The sequence below is a fragment of the Chelonoidis abingdonii genome, chromosome 26 (assembly GCF_003597395.2).
Source record: "Chelonoidis abingdonii isolate Lonesome George chromosome 26, CheloAbing_2.0, whole genome shotgun sequence".
Classification (NCBI taxonomy): Eukaryota; Metazoa; Chordata; order Testudines; family Testudinidae; genus Chelonoidis; species Chelonoidis abingdonii.
In genome coordinates, this window is record NC_133794.1 from 1462545 (window position 1) to 1477613 (window position 15069).

At 61.4% G+C, this 15069-nt stretch overlaps 3 protein-coding genes across 7 annotated transcripts in view; 2 read left to right on the top strand and 1 right to left on the bottom strand.

Moving 5' to 3' along the window:
* The window catches only part of LOC116825400 (adhesion G protein-coupled receptor E5-like), a 57966-nt gene extending 57588 nt beyond the window's left edge, over positions 1-378 (top strand). Inside the window, exon 16 of the mRNA XM_075061201.1 lies at positions 338-378. Coding sequence (XP_074917302.1) covers positions 338-378 — 41 coding nt within the window. The remainder of the gene's footprint in view (positions 1-337) is intronic.
* The window catches only part of ADGRE5 (adhesion G protein-coupled receptor E5), a 113086-nt gene extending 111504 nt beyond the window's left edge, over positions 1-1582 (top strand). Inside the window, exons 19-20 of one of the 3 annotated variants that reach the window (XM_075060961.1) lie at positions 424-493; positions 783-1582. In XM_075060961.1, the coding sequence (XP_074917062.1) occupies positions 424-493; positions 783-818 (106 nt within the window). In that variant the 3' untranslated portion in view covers positions 819-1582. Of the gene's footprint in view, positions 1-403; positions 494-782 lie in introns of all 3 variants that reach the window. The other 2 variants (XM_075060960.1, XM_075060963.1) reach the window with 2 other exon arrangements.
* Positions 1583-2450: 868 nt separating this feature from the next.
* Positions 2451-14611, bottom strand: DDX39A (DExD-box helicase 39A). Of its 3 annotated transcripts, none has more exons than XM_032781413.2 (11): positions 14517-14611; positions 12688-12960; positions 11800-11927; positions 8023-8115; positions 7292-7475; positions 6214-6332; positions 4600-4731; positions 4049-4158; positions 3755-3899; positions 3024-3171; positions 2451-2616 (listed from the first exon to the last, which is right to left on the bottom strand). In XM_032781413.2, the coding sequence occupies exons 2-11, from the start codon at positions 12893-12895 to the stop codon at positions 2600-2602; spliced, it is 1284 nt and encodes a 427-aa protein (XP_032637304.1). In that variant the 5' UTR covers positions 12896-12960; positions 14517-14611; the 3' UTR covers positions 2451-2599. The 3 variants fall into 3 exon arrangements, with proteins under 3 accessions (XP_032637304.1, XP_032637305.1, XP_074917067.1); XM_032781414.1 differs by having other exon boundaries at positions 12688-12896; positions 14517-14607; XM_075060966.1 differs by lacking the exons at positions 12688-12960; positions 14517-14611 and adding an exon at positions 12586-12681.
* Between the last annotated feature and the right edge of the window lie 458 nt (positions 14612-15069).

Sequence of the window (15069 nt, forward strand, 5' to 3'; positions counted from 1 at the left end):
GCCAGTGCTTAACCACCCCCAGCGCCTCCCACAGCCAGCGCTCAACCCTCCACGGGGCTCCTTCCACAGCCAGCGCTCAACCCCTGCCCCCAGTACCCTCCCAGGCACCCCCACAGCTGGCACTCATACCCTGCCCCCCCAGTGCCACACCTCCAGGCTCCTTCCACAGCCAGCATTCACCCCCTGCTCCACAGGACCCTACTGGGGGCTCCCCCCCCCACCAGCCAGCACTCCTGCCCCACAGCGCCCCCACCCCCATGTGCACTCTGCTGGGAGGGGCTGGGGCAGCAGAGAGCTCCCCCCTCCCAGCCAGATCTGGGCCCTTATCTCCCTACAGCTGAAGCCCCACCCCCACGAGCTCCCTGTGCCGTGGGGTGACCAGCCCTCTTCTCTCTCCTGCCAGGTGAGGGATGAGTACCGCAGGTGGCTGAGTTGCGGTGGCCTCAAGAGAGCAGCCAAGTCCTCCGAGTTCTCCAGCTTGACCACCACGCGGGTAAGTGGGGAGACAAGGCTCCACAACAGCACAGGAGCCTTCTGCCCTGCAGCTTTTCCCCGCCTCAACCTCCACCGCCGGCTCCCCCTGCTCTGGCCCCCAGGGCCAGACCCCACCCAGCAAGTCCTCACTGCCTCCTGCCCAGGGTGTAGGTGGGTGTTAGAAGAGAAACGAGGCAGAGCTGGGCCGACAAGGAATTAGAGGCCAGAAAGAGGAGCCACTAGTGACCAGCCTGGGGGGAGGGGCCAGTGGGGGTCCAGTCCTGCTCTAACCCCTCCCCTCTTTCCAGCAGGGGCTCCAGCCATCGCAGGAGTCAGGGTTGTAGCACTCTTGCACTCAGCCCATTTCTGGACACTGCAGCTTTGCACATGAGAAAACCCGGCCCCCTGCCCCTGGCCTGGCCCTGCCCATGAGCAGAGACCCACCACGCACCTGGACTCATGCAGCTGCTTCAACGGTTGCCCAGTGGAACTGTTACGCTGCCCAGCTGCCCCCACCCGCTGGGCGCTCACTAGCTCCAGGCCTGCGCGCTGCCAGCATCACCAGCAATAGCAACGGCCAGCAGGGCAGCCGCTCAGCTCCGATGCCACGTACTCTGGCCACAGGGGGCCCCTTTCCCTTCGGTACGAACGGGTCCCTGGCCCCGGCAGTGGTGCGATGCTGGGCCTGGCTGAGGGCGGGCAGTGGAGATGAATCCAGCCAGCAGTGATGAACCCACCCCCAAGAGGACCCCGTCCCTCCCACAGGGACTGCAGCATCAGCCACCGCCCTTGGCTTCCATGACGGTACGACACGGCCTGAGCTAAAGGAGGCAAGTGGCCCCAGCCTGCGATGGCCCCCAGGGCTCGGCTGTCTGTGTGTCACTGGTGACAGTTTTTTTTAAAATGATCTTTTTAAAGTTATTAAAATATTAAGTTTTGGGACAAAAACAGCTGCTTCGAGGAGCCACGTGTGTGGTGGCTGGAGAGAACCCAAGAGTCCTGACTCCCAGCCCCTGCTGCTCTAACCCTCTAGATGACACGTTCTAAGGGCTGCTGGGCCCACGGTGATCCTCTTTGAGTCCAGCCAGCTGGGGAGCAGGCCCCCGCCCTCTCTGGATTAACTCCTGCTCCACGGAGAGCAGAACATCCCAGCTCCATTTGGAAAGGGCCAGGGCTGAGAATCCACCACACTCCCGGGGAAGCTGTCCCAGGGTTAATTTACCCTCCCTGCCAATTTCCAGTGTGAGGGTCTCGCTTCCAGCCCTTTGGCTGCTTGACTGAAGAGCCCATTATCAGAGTCCCTATAGACTGACCAAGTCACCCCTTCCCTGTCTCTCTGCTAATCCAATTGAGTTCCTGGAGTCTGTCACTACCGGGCAGGTTTGCGAATCCTCACGGGCCTTCTGGCCTCTCTCCAATTTATCAGCATCTGTCCAGAAGTGGGGACACCAGAACTGGACACTAGTTAAGCGGCACTCAGACCAGTGCCAGATACAGAGTAAAATAACCTCCCTGTTCCTGCCTTAGCTTCCCCTCTTCACGCATCCTTTACCTACAGCATTGTTGTGGGAGCTCATCTTCAGCTGATTATCCACCACAACCCCAAATCTTTTCCAGCATCACTGCTTCCTAGGATAGCGTCCTCCGTCCTGTGAGTATGTCCTACACGACACCCTACTTCCCCTCGATGCGGGATGGAACCCAGGAGTCCTGAGTCCCAGTGTCTCAGGGAGACAGAACATACAATACTTTGAAACGGTTTTAAATCACACAGATAGATGCAGCCATCTCTGGGGTGGGACACAGCTATTGTGAACAGCTCCAGCCACTTTCCAGCCCAGTCCAGATATACAGTATCAGACAAGGCATTTAAAAAAAATTAATTAGAACCTCCAGTGCAGGGTGCCATTACACACACACACAACAAATTTAAATCTCATTGAGCCCATCAAGAAGCTAAAACTCCACCACAGGCACTTGGTAATAAAAAGTTTATTTGAGACACTCTTACACACACACATCTACAGGTTTAAAAACTGCGTAAAAAATGAAATACCCGTGATCTGGCTTAGAAAGGGTTAAAAAGAGCAGCCGGGCTGGTTCTGGGCAGGGGAGTCCGATCCGGTTATCGGCTCTGTTCAACTGCAAGAGAAAGAGGCTGTTAATCCCACGCCTGCCACCAGAGGGCTCCCCCACCCCATTCAGTTCTTCACTGTGACCTGACTCAGACTCACTTCCCACCATCACCACTAGGGGGCGCCACCACTGAGCTGTGGCCCCCAGAGCAGCCACCTCTACAGTCACAGGGGCAGAGGCCATTGGGGGAGGTGTCGGTGGCTGCTACCAATGCACAAGCACAGAGATCAGCAGAGGCCCCACCCCACGCTGAGTGTAATCTACAGGCCCATCACCATGGCACCAGGGCGCCCTGGGGGCATGGGGCTCCCCAACTGGGATGTCCCCCAGAAAGTCAGGATTTGGGCCGAAGCCCCACAGCGCCTCTCTGGGGGGAGGGCGAAGGGCAGAGGGCTGCCCCAGTGGGTACGTACTGTACGTGGAAATGTCGATCTCCTCAGGCAGCTCAGCCACGTTCACCTCGAAGCGATCCTGCACCTCGTTGAGGATCTTGGCGTCGCCCTCATCCGACACGAAGGTGATGGCCAGGCCCTTTGTGCCGAAGCGCCCGGCACGCGCCACCTGCAATGAGCGAGGAAGGGCTGTCAGCGGGGACAGGCCTCCTGGAGCCACGCCCACCAGCACCATGTGACAGGCACACTATGGGGCTGGCAGGGCACTGGACTCCTGGGTTCCTGCTGGGAGCTCCTCCTGGAGCCCAGCGCAGGAGTGGGAGGGCAAGAGGCCTGAAGACGGAGCACCTGGCTGGGGTGGTTCTGAGACCCCCAGACTTGGCCTCTCAACCCCACGGGGGCATCAGCAGGGGCCACTTGCCAAGCAATATCCCTGCCTGATGATTAAAGAGCCCCCCACATCCCAACAGGCCCAGATCAAACCCATCCCTGGGTCGTCATGGCCACACTGCCTGCCAGCCACGGCACACAGCACCTCAGTCTCAACCACTTGCTCCAGTAACAGCAGCCAGGCCTGGGGTGCTGGGCTCCCAATGTTGGGCAGAGCCTGGGGGACTGAGGCTCCCCCCCAATGCCCATGATGTGCCTGGGCCAGCAGCCAGAGGATCAGGCCCTGCAGGGCCCGGCTCTCCCTGGGTCAGAGGGTGCAGAGTAAGAACCCAGGCCGGGGTCTCCCCAGCAGCAGCGCTCACCCGGTGCAGGTACGTGTCCGAGTCCTCAGGCATGTCGTAGTTGAAGACTATGTTGACACGCTCGATGTCCATCCCCCGCCCGAACAGGTTGGTGGCCACCAGGATGCGGCGCTGGAAATCCTTGAACTGCTGGTACCGGGACAGCCTGGGGGAGAATCATACCTGAGACCCCAACCCTGCTCCAAGCACTAGGTTCTGCTCCCTTCTCAGCCTGGTGCCAGCACGAATCAGGTCAATGAGACCCAACATCACTCCCAGGCCAGGGCCCGCCCAGCCCCTCCCCCCAGTCCTCACCTCTCCTCCTGCGACATGCCCCGGTGGATGGCGATGGCTGGGAAGTTCTGCTCCACCAGCAGCTGGGCCAGTGCCATGCAGCGCTGCACCGACTTGACGAAGATCACCACCTGGGGGAGGGACGGAGGGTTAGCACGCAGCCCCCCCACCTTGTCAGACAGCTCCACCCCCACCTGCCCCCACCCCATCAGCACCGGGGAGAGGACACCAGCTGTTCAACCTCAGCCTGGCCCAGCCCCCAGATCTTGGGCTCAGACCCCCCAGGTCAATCCTGCACCTCTGCCCTGGTCTCCCATCTGGAGGTGTCATCCCCCCTGCCCCACACACAAACACACACAGTACGGCAGTGGAGACCTCTGCACCCCCACCCCCTGAACCAAGCAGGGCTCCTCCTCCCGGATCTCACAGGGGCCTAGCCCTCCGGGTGGCTTGGGCAAGGATCCATAGCCTGGCCCACGTCACAGCCAGAACCCAGGAGTCCTGCTCCCAACCCCCGACTCCTCTCCTAGAGTGGGGGTGGGACCCAGGCACCCCCCCCAACACACACACACCTGGTTGAACTCCAGCACATCGAGCAGGTCGAAGAGCTTGCGGTTCTTCTCACTGTCCTTCAGCTTGACATAGTATTGCTGCAGGCCGTGCAGCGTCAGCTTGGTCTCATCGTCCACAAACACCTCCATGGGCTGGTGGGGGAGCGGGGCACAGCAGCTCAGTGACACCTCCTCGCTGCCAAAGGGGCTTCAACCCAGCCCCGGTGAGCCGATCCCGCCCCCGCCCCCAGCAATATAGCAGGGGCTCCACCACTTGAGCCAGGGGAGGAGCTCCCTTCGACAGCAGCTGTTGTAGACCCGTACCCTCCACACACCACCCAGCCACCAGAGGGAGTCAAAGCTCCACTTCCAGCATGGGTCAGCAACACCCCCACAGCATCATCTGCCTCATCCAGGCTATAGATGTGCCAGGGCATAGGGCTGCCAACCCTCCTTGTGCCAGGGCCTGGGGCCAGGGCTGGTGCTTCCATTAGGTGACCCTAGACGGTCGCCTAGGGCGCCAGGATTCGGGGGGTGGCATTTTGTGTGCTCCTCACGGGGTGCACGGGAGCTTCCGGTTCTGCTCCTGTCGTGCCGCCGAAGAAGGACCTGCCAACGTGCTGCGGAAAATGGCGGCAGGCAACTGAGCAGCTCAATGACTCCCGCTGTCGCCTGCAGCATTTCGGTGGAGGGTCCTTCTGCGACACGACGGGAGTGGAACTGGAAGCTCCCTTGCACCCCGTGGGGAGCGCACAAAATGCTGCCCTCCAAGTTCTGCCTAGGGCACCAGAAAGCCTGGTGCTGCTCCTGCCTGGGGCGACAGCCGGGAAGGCTTCTCCGCAGCAGACGCTCCCAGAAAACGCTGGGGTCCCAGGGACCCTGCGTGAGGCAGCCAGGAACCCCAGACCAGCTGATACCTCCCAGACTGCCTCCTGCCCAGAACAGGCGACCTGGCTGGGTGCCCCCATCCAGCCAGCAGACGCTGGGAGAGTAGGTGGCGGCCAGGCCCAGAGGCTATGGGGCTGCTCAGAGCTGAGCCCAGCCAGGGGTAGGGATTGAGGGTCACTTTCCTGTCCAGGCTGGGGAGGGACCAAGCCCACGAGGGCTGAGTGGCCAGGGGGCAGGCTGGACAGCAGGGGGTGAGGGCCAGGGGGGCGGGCCAGGTGACAACGAGTGAGGGGCCTGGAGCAGGCCCACAAGGGCTGAGTGGCAGGGGGGCAGGCTGGACAGCAGGGCGTATGGGGCAGGGAGGCAGGCCAGGTGACAACGGGTGAGGGGTCAGGGCCAGGGGCAGGCCCACGAGGGCTGAGTGGCCAGGCTGGACAGCAGGGGGGGAGGGGGGAGGCGCAGATGACAACAGGTGAGGGGCCGGAGGCAGGCCCACAAGGGCTGAGTGGCCGGGGGGCAGGCTGGACAGCAGGGGGGGAGGGGCAGGGGGGGTCGGCCAGGTGACAACGGGTGAGGGGCTGGGAGCAGGCCCACAACGGCTGAGTGGCGGGGGGGCAGGCTGGACAGCAGGGCGTATGGGGCAGGGAGGCAGGCCAGGTGACAATGGGTGAGGGGCCGAGGCCAGGGATAGGCCCACGAGGGGGGCAGGCCAGGTGGCGGAGGGGATGGGGAGGGGAGGCGACTCACGTCCTGCATGAACTTCCTGCAGACAGGCCGGATCTCCTTGCTGAGGGTGGCGCTGAACATCATGCACTGCTTCTCATGGGGCGTCAGCCGGAAGATCTCCTGCACGTCCCGCCGCATGTCTGTGGGGAGGGAGGGGGTCACTGCACTGGAGACAGCTGGGGCGGATGCTCGGAGAAGGGGAGGGGGGGCTCACAATAAGGCCCCGGCCCAACTCTGGGAATCAGGCCCAGAACCAGCCCAGGAGGTCACAGCTCCAGCCACCACCCAGATCAGAGCCAGCTGAGCCTGTGCCTCCCCCCAAGTCGCTCCCCGCAGCAGGTGGCTTAAACCCAGACTGTCTGATCCCAGTCCCCTGCAGTCAGCCTCTCCCACCCCTCTGGGTATCTGCATCCCCCTGCAGCTCCCCTACTCCCCCAGGGCCTGGGGTCACACCCCCGACACACCGGCCTGGGCTTCAGACCAGTAGGACCCAGGGACACACAGCCGGGCCCCCACGACTGGGCAGCACCTGGCATCAGGCAGCTCCTGGTCTGATGCTGGCAGGATCCCTAGGGCAGAACCAGTTGGCACCATCCTTGACCCAGAGGAAGGAGACGCTCTCGACCCAGGCAGCTGTAGAAGGTTCATTGCCTGTTATGTATTCCCAGCACTGGCAGGGGAGTGGGGATAGAACCCAAGAGCCATGGCCCCCCACCCTCCAGTCTCCCATTCTAATCACTAGATCCCACTCCCCTCCCATGCCAGGGAACAGAACCCAGGAGTCCTGACTCCCAACCCCACCTGCTCTAACCACTAGACCCCACTCCCCTCCCATGCCAGGGAACAGAACCCAGGAGTCCTGACTCCCAACCCCACCTGCTCTAACCACTAGACCCCACTCCCCTCCCATGCCAGGGAACAGAACCCAGAGCCCTGACTCCCAACCCCACCTGCTCTAACCACTAGACCCCACTCCCCTCCCCTCCCAAGGAACAGAACCCAGGAGTCCTGACAGATGATGCAGACAGCCCCTAGGCCTCAAATACCCCAGGCAGGTTATCCCCCAGCACCCCCTAGCTCCCCCTTCCCCCAGTCTCACCAAGCTGCTCCAGCATCTTGTCGCACTCGTCTAGCACGAAGTGTTTGACGCTGCGCAGGTTGAGGCTCTTGTTGCGCACCAGGGCCAGGATGCGCCCCGGGGTCCCCACCACGATGTGGGGGCAGTTCTTCTTCAGCACCTCCTCGTCCTTCTTGATGGACAGGCCCCCGAAGAACACCCCCACCTGCAGGCGGCCAGGGGAACAGCAGGATCTGTGGCCAGGCAGCGAACCCCCAGCACCAGGCTACGGGAGCGTCCCCCCGTCCCACTGGGGGAAACTGAGGCAGGGGAACAGAACTTGTCCAAGGACAGTTTAGTGGCAGAGCCTAGACTAGAACTCAGAAGTCCTGACGCCCAGAGCTGGAAGAGAACCCAGGAGTCCTGACCCACCCCCAACCACTCTCTGGGTCTCCCATACGAGCAAGGAGGAGGTGGAGACTCACCCTTGCAGCTTCCAAGTTTCAGGCCCTCAGTGCAGTCATATGGGCAGCAGCTGAGGGGGCTCATGCTGGCAGGGCGGGGCGGTGGGGGGGGGGGGCGGGGGGGGGGGGGGGGGTTGTGTCTCCAAGGTCTAGCCCCCTGGAATGGGGGGATACTCTCCACCCCCCAGAGCCAGACTGAGTAACACTCGTGTCTCCACATGGGAGTCAGCCTCACTCCACTGGGGGCATCAGGGGTGCGTGGGAGGGGGTTCCCCTCGACACCGGGCAGCGCGGGGAGGCCAGGCTCACCTTGACGCTGGACATGTACTTGGAGAAGCGCTCGTACTCCTTGCTGATCTGGAACGCCAGCTCCCGCGTGTGGCACATCACCAGCACCGACACCTGGGGCGGGGGAGAGAGACAGGGTCACTCCCGGGGCCCCGAGAGACCCTGCCCCCCCGGGACACAGCCCAACACCCCCACCAAGGGACAGCCGCCCACTCCCCCAAATCCCAGAGAACAGGTCCCCCCATCTTTGCTTCTTCCTCGAGCTCTCAGAGATCCCCTCACCCCCATGGAGACCGGACTAATCCAGAGCATCAAGGGTCCAGGCCCCCTCCCATGGCACTGCCCCATCCTGCAGCAGCAAACACCCCCACCCAGCCTTCTCCTGAAGCCCAGGATGAGGTCTTGCCACCCGACAGGGCAGGGCCAAAGCCCCTGAAGGGCTCTCCTGGCCCAGGAAAGGGGGGGATCTCCCCCCAACACAGGCTGGTTCCCAACTGCAGCCCCAGTGCAGTCGAGTCAGTTACTCCACTCCCAGACCACCACCCCCCCATCGCCTCAGACATGCCCCCTGTCGGTATAGGAGCGCTGTCCCCACAGGATCCACAGCTCACTAATGCAGCCAGTTCTGGGGTACAGCACACTGGCCCCCTACAACAGCAGGGACGGGCCTCATTGCTAGCCAGGGTCGCTCTGGCGCATGGCTCCAGGGCAGCCCTTGCTCCCCAGTGGCCCGGGCTCAGCGGATCAGAGTTCGGTGACTGCCAGCCCCGGGGGATGGGCATCCAGCTCCAGCAGGGCCCGGAACAAGGGGCCTGTGGCCCGAGTGACATCCTCCCAGACCCACGTGTGGCCACGGCCCACTGGGAGGCTGTCCCGGGGCAGGATCCAGTCCACAAGGGATATCACAGCACCAGCCCAGTGCCAGGCTGGCGGCTCTGAGCCAGCCCCCCCGGGCAAAGGGATCACTGGAGATCCAGACACATGGCAGCAGTGCCCAGGCAGGCCAACCCGCTCGCCCGCACCCAGCCAGGGGGCAGCAGGGCATGGCTGGGGGAAGCAGGCTCCCAAGGCACATCCCACTGGCTCAGCAACAGCCCAGGGCTGCGCTTCGGGGCGCTCACATGCAGCGAGTTCGCCAGCTCTCAGATCAGCTCTCAGATCAGCACAGCACCCTCGCTGTGGGGCTGCATTGGTGGCACAACACAGTGAGCCCAACCTGCTGCTGCCCGGTCTGTACCCGCTCTGGGGATCATAAGAACGGCCGCACCGGGTCAGACTAAAGGTCCATCTAGTCCAGTATCCTGTCTACCAACAGTGGCTAATACCAGGTGCCCCAGAGGGAGTGAACCTAAAAGGCAATGATCAAGTCATCTCTCTCCTGCCATCCATTTCCATCGTCTGATGAACAGAGGCTAGGGACATCATTCCTTACCCATCCTGGCTAACAGCCATTAACGGACTTAACCTCCATGAATTTATCCAGTTCTCTTTTAAACCCTGTTATAGTCCCAGCCTTCACAACCTCCTCAGGCAAGGAGTTCCACAGGTTGGCTGTGCGCTGTGTGAAGAAGGGTCAGACAAAGTCCATCTAGCCAGTATCCTGTCCAAGTGGCTAATACAGGTGCCCAGAGGAGTGTGACACCCTAAAGGCAATGATCAAGTCATCTCTCTCTGCATCCATTCCATCGTCTGATGAACGAGGCTAGGGACATCATTCCTTACCCATCCTGCTAACAGCCATTAACGACTTAACCTCCATGAATTATCCAGTCTCTTTTAAACCCTGTTATAGTCCAGCTTCACAACCCTCAGGCAAGGAGTTCCACAGGTTGGCTGTGCGCTGTGTGAAGAATAACTTCCTTTTATTTGTTTTTAAACCTGCTGCCATTATTTCATTTTGAACCCCGGGTCAGACAAAGTCCATCTAGCCAGTATCCTGTCCAAGTGGCTAATACAGGTGCCCAGAGGAGTGTGACACCTAAAGGCAATGATCAAGTCATCTCTCTCCTGCCATCCATTCCATCGTCTGATTGAACGAGGCTAGGGACATCATTCCTTACCCACCGCTAACAGCCATTAACGACTTAACCTCCATGATTGATCCAGTCTCTTTTAAACCCTGTTATAGTCCCCACTTCACAACCCTCAGGCAAGGAGTCCACAGTTGGCTGGCGCTGTGTGAAGAATAATTCCTTTTATTTGTTTTATAAACGCTGCGCCATTCATTTCATTTTGAACCCCCCTACTAGTTCTTGTATTATGGGAACAAGTAAATAACTTTTCCTTATCCACTTTCTCCACATCACTCATGATTTTATAGACCTCTATCATATCCCCACTTACTCTCCTCTTTTCCAAGCTGAAGAGTCCTAGCCTCCTTATATGGGACCCGCTCCAAACCCCTAATCATTTTAGTTGCCCTTCTCTGAACCTTTTCTAAAGCCAGTATATCTTTGTTGAGATGAGGAGACCACATCTGTACAAAGTATTCGAGATGCGGGTGTACCATGGATTTATATAAGGGCAATAAGATATTCTCTATCTTATTCTCTATCCCCTTTTTAATGATTCCTAACATCCAGTTTGCTTTTTTCACCGCCTCTGCACACTGCGTGGACATCTGCAGCGAACTGTCCACAATGACTCCATGATCTCTTTCCTGATTAGTTGTAGCTAAATGAGCCCCCACCATATTGCATGTATAGCTGGGGTTTTTCCCAACGTGCGTTACTTCACATTTATCCACATTACATTTCATTTGTCTCACTGTTGCCCAGTCACTTAGTTTTGTGAGATGTTTTTGAAGTTCTTCACGGTCTGCTTTGGTCTTAACTATCTTTGCAGACAATACTAAACTGCTCAACTTCGCCACCTCACTGTTTACCCCTTTCTCCAGATCATTTATGAATAAGATCCCTCCAGCATCGCTGGGGTGGTGCCACCCCCACAGCCCAGCACAACCCCCACCCCTGCCACATAGTCGGATTTGAAGGCAGAAGGGATGGGTCTCAGCAGCAGCCTGTCCCGGATCCCTAGCCTAGCCTGGGCCAGAGAAACACATGGCCCCATCCACACTGGATTCTCCTCCTGCATTAGCAGCACCCCACAGTCCACCCCAGGGGCGGACCCAGAACCAGCCTCCTAGGGAGCCACTTCCCAGGAGTTTCAGGCGAGAAGGGCCCATTAAACCCAACCGCTCATGTAGCACGGCCAGGAACTGGCCCGGGCTCACCCCTGTACTGAGCCCAACAGCTCGTCAGGCTAAGGCACCTTCCCCAGGGTGGCTCGCAGGCAAGGCATTGAGACACAGAGAATCCAGCCCTGCCCCTGGCGTTAACCCCCCTCGCTGTGAAACATGCGTGGCCTTCGTCTGCTTAATGAGCAACAGTGCAGGCAAGAGGTAACCACAAGTATAAATGGGCTCAAAAGAAGGAGTTAAGTTCCTGCAGGATTGGTCCAGCAACGGCTATGAGCCAAGATGGTCAAGGAGGCAGCCCCAGGCTCTGGGTGTCCCTAAACCTGGGACTGGCTGCCAAGGGATGGATCACTCGCTAATTGCCCTGTTCTGCTCATTCCCTCTGACGGCATCCGGTGCCAACCCTCTGGGCTAGCTGGACCCCAATGTGGCCATTCTTATGTTCTCCTTGCCAAGTCCACCCCACAGCCATGCAGGTGACCCCAGGTCCCTTCCCACGTGGGGTGGGGCAGAGAGAGGCGAGGGGACTCGGGGGGGGGGGGGCATGCCTGCTCCCCTCCCCAGCCCAGCCAGACACAGGGACACCACCCCTCACCCCATACCTGCCCATCCACCGGCTCGATCTGCTGCAGCGTGGCCAGCACGAAGACAGCCGTCTTGCCCATGCCCGACTTGGCCTGGCACAGCACATCCATGCCCAGGATGGCCTGTGGGATGCACTCGTGTTGCACTGTGGGAGCAAGGGCGGACACACGGCAGTTACACGGGGCACAACAGATCGAGGCAAAGCTGGGGATAGAACCCAGGAGTCCTGACTCCCAGCCCCCCTGCTCTAACCCACTAAACCCCAGCCCCCTCCGCCTCTGGGGCATTAGGGTCAGCACCACCTATTGAGCCCGACCCCACTCCCAGGGGCACAGTGCTCCCTAGTGTCGCACTAGGACCAGCACTGACTGCCAGGGAGAGCATCCCTACTCCCACCCCACTCCCTGCAGCACAGCACCCCCTAGTGTCGCACTGGGACCGGCACTGACTGCCAGGGAGAGCGCCCCTACTCCCACCCCACTCCCTGCAGCACAGCACCCCCTAGTGTCGCACTGGGACCGGCACTGACTGCTAGGGGAGAGCACCCCCTGCTGAGTCCCACCCCACTCCCTGCAGCACAGAGTCCCCTAGTGCCACACTGAGGTCAGTACTGACTGCGAGGGAGAGCACCCCCTGCTGAGCCCCACTCCCTGAAAAACAGCACTCCCTAGTGCCGCACTGGAGCCAGCACAGACTGCCAGGGCAGAGCACTCCCTGCTAAGCCCCTACTTCCCCCACTTGGCAGGGCAGATCTCGAGGATCTCACTTCCTTGCCAACACCCCCGTCCCCCCGCAGCTCTCACCAGGCAGCGCCGCTCTCTACGGCCCCCGCCCGCAGCTCCTCCCAGGCGGGCTGGCAAGGGGGTTGCGCTCCTGGGGGCCGGAGGCCTCGGCTCCGCTCCTACCTTCAGATGGGTGCTCAAAGCCACAGTCCACGATGGCTCGCAGCAGCTCGGGTTTGAGCAGGAAATCCCGGAAGCCCGAGCTGTGGATGGACACGTAGGAGCCTTTCACGTCCTTCTTTGCTGGAGGGGGCACTGAATCCGTGACCACCTGGGGCTCCTCGTCCTCCTCATAATCCAGCAGCTCATTCTCCACATCCTGCTCAGCCATTCTGTGAGGAAAAGATGTGCTCAGCGGATGCGGGTCCGCACTGAAGAGAACCAGAAGAGCAGGGGCTGGGGTAACAGGGGGCTGCGGGTCAGGATTGAGGGGCACCAGCAGGGCAGGGTGGTGGGGGATAGGACTGGGAAAGGCAAGCAGAAGGCTGCAGGTCAGGATTGAGGGGCACTAGCAGGGCAGGTGGGGGAGCCACAGGACTGGGATAGCAGGTGCTGCAGGTGAGGATTGAGGATCGCTGGTGGGGAGCCAAGCTGAGATAGCAGGGGGTTGCAGGTCGGGATTGAGGGGCAAGGATTGAGGGTCACTGGTAGAGCTGGTGGGGGGCAGGGCTGGAATACCAGGGCACCACAAGTGGGTAGATTGAGGAGCACTGGCAGAGCTGGGGGAGAGCCAAGCTGGAATAGCAGGGGGCTGCAGGTCAGGACTGAGGGGCACTTGCAGAGCAGGTGGAGGAGCCACAGGACTGGGATAGCAGGGGCTGCAGGTGAGGACTGAGGATCACTGGCAGAGCTGGTGGAGAGCCAAGCTGAGATAGCAGGGGGCTGCAGATCGGGATTGAGGGTCACTGGTAGAGCGAGGGGGGGGGGGGGCTGGAATACCAGGGCGCCACAAGTGAGGATTGAGGAGCACTGGCAGAGCTGGGGGAGAGCCAAGCTGCAACAGCAGGCGGCTGCATGTCAGGATTGAGGGGCACTGGTAGAGCTGGGGACAGGGCTGGATACCAGGGGGGCACAGGCGAGGACTGAAGGGGCCCTGGCCGAGGCTGGGCTAACCGGAGCTGCAAGTCAGGATTGAGGGGCTCTGGCAGAGCTGGGGCCCTGGGGAGCCCAGGGCTGGAATAGCAGGGGGCTGCAGGTTGGGAGGGGCACCCACAGAGCCGCTGGGGAGCCGAAGCTGGGCTACCCGGGGCTGCAAGTCAGGATTGAGGGACACTAGCAGATCAGGTGGGGGAGCCACAGGACTGGGATAGCAGGGGCTGCAGGTGAGGACTGAGGATCACTGGCAGAGCTGGTGGGGAGCCAAACTGAGATAGCAGGGGGCTGCAGGTCGGGACTGAGGGGCACTGGTAGAGCTGGGGACAGGGCTGGATACCAGGGGGGCACAGGCGAGGATTGAGGGGTCCTGGCCGAGGCTGGGCTAACCGGAGCTGCAAGTCAGGACAGAGGGGCACCGGCAGAGCTGGGGGGAGCCCAGAGCTGGAATAGCAGCGGGCTGCAGGTTGGGAGGGGCACCCACAGAGCCGCTGGGGAGCCGAGGCTGGGCTACCCGGGGCTCAAGTCAGGACAGGGGGGCACCGGCAGAGCTGGGTGGGGGTAACTCTGACACGAAACTTGCCACCCAATTGTCGCTCCTGTCGGGGATCGAGCCCAGCCCCCAGCCTGGGAGCAAACCAGCCACCTGGAGCCCGGGGACACGCGGGGGAGGGGCTGCGAGGGAGCCAGGCAGCAGCCCCCGATCTCCGGGACCGGCCCCCCGCTTCCGCGGCCCGGCCCCGCGCCAGGGAGCAGCCCCGCAGGGCCGGGCCGGGGGAGACGCGTCCCGATCCCTGGTCCGGACCAGGCCGCAGGCCAAGCCCCGGGCTCGCCTGACCTCCCCGCCCGGCCGCTCTCACCTCTCGCTCCCGGAAGCCGCTCACGTGGTGCCGCGCTCCGGCTCCGACTCCCGCGCGGCTCGCCCTCCCCCGGGCGACTACAGAGCGTTCCTTCCGTTTCCGCCCCCATTGGCGCGCCGCCCCGTCATTCGAGCCGCTCCCTCCACTCCATTGGTCTTCGCGAGGCCCGAGGGTTGCCTGACGTCGGAAGAAGGCGGTACAGTTAGACATTTTGCATTTGATTGGCGGATGGAGCTGTCGATCTTTGCAAGAGGCCTGTTGATTGCGTTGACTCGGCTGTCAGTCACCCCGCTCTTTCACTGGTTTCCTGGGAGGGTAGAGGTGCCATCTTGAGTGCGGGCGCGGCGAAGGGCGCGCGAAGCCAGGGTGAGACGCCATCTTGAATGGTGGCAAAGAAAGAGACCGTTGGGCTGGGAGGCAACGGGACGCCATCTTGAGTGCTGGCAGGCGCAGGCGCTCGCGGGCAGGATCAGAGCCGCAGAAGGGCCAGGCTGGGCCATGGCGATGGCCATGGGGGAGGGGGAGGGCTGCTGGCAGCCGGGGGCGCCCACCC

Excerpts from the sequence above, each read along its gene's own strand:
- DDX39A (XM_032781413.2), bottom strand. The coding sequence starts at position 12,895 with ATGGCTGAGCAGGATGTGGAGAATGAGCTGCTGGATTATGAGGAGGAC. Across the intron at positions 8,116-11,799 it reads TCGAGCCGGTGGATGGGCAG|GTGTCGGTGCTGGTGATGTG; the intron begins GTATGGGGTGAG and ends CCCCCGCCCCAG. Across the intron at positions 6,333-7,291 it reads CAAGATGCTGGAGCAGCTTG|ACATGCGGCGGGACGTGCAG; the intron begins GTGAGACTGGGG and ends CCCTCCCCACAG.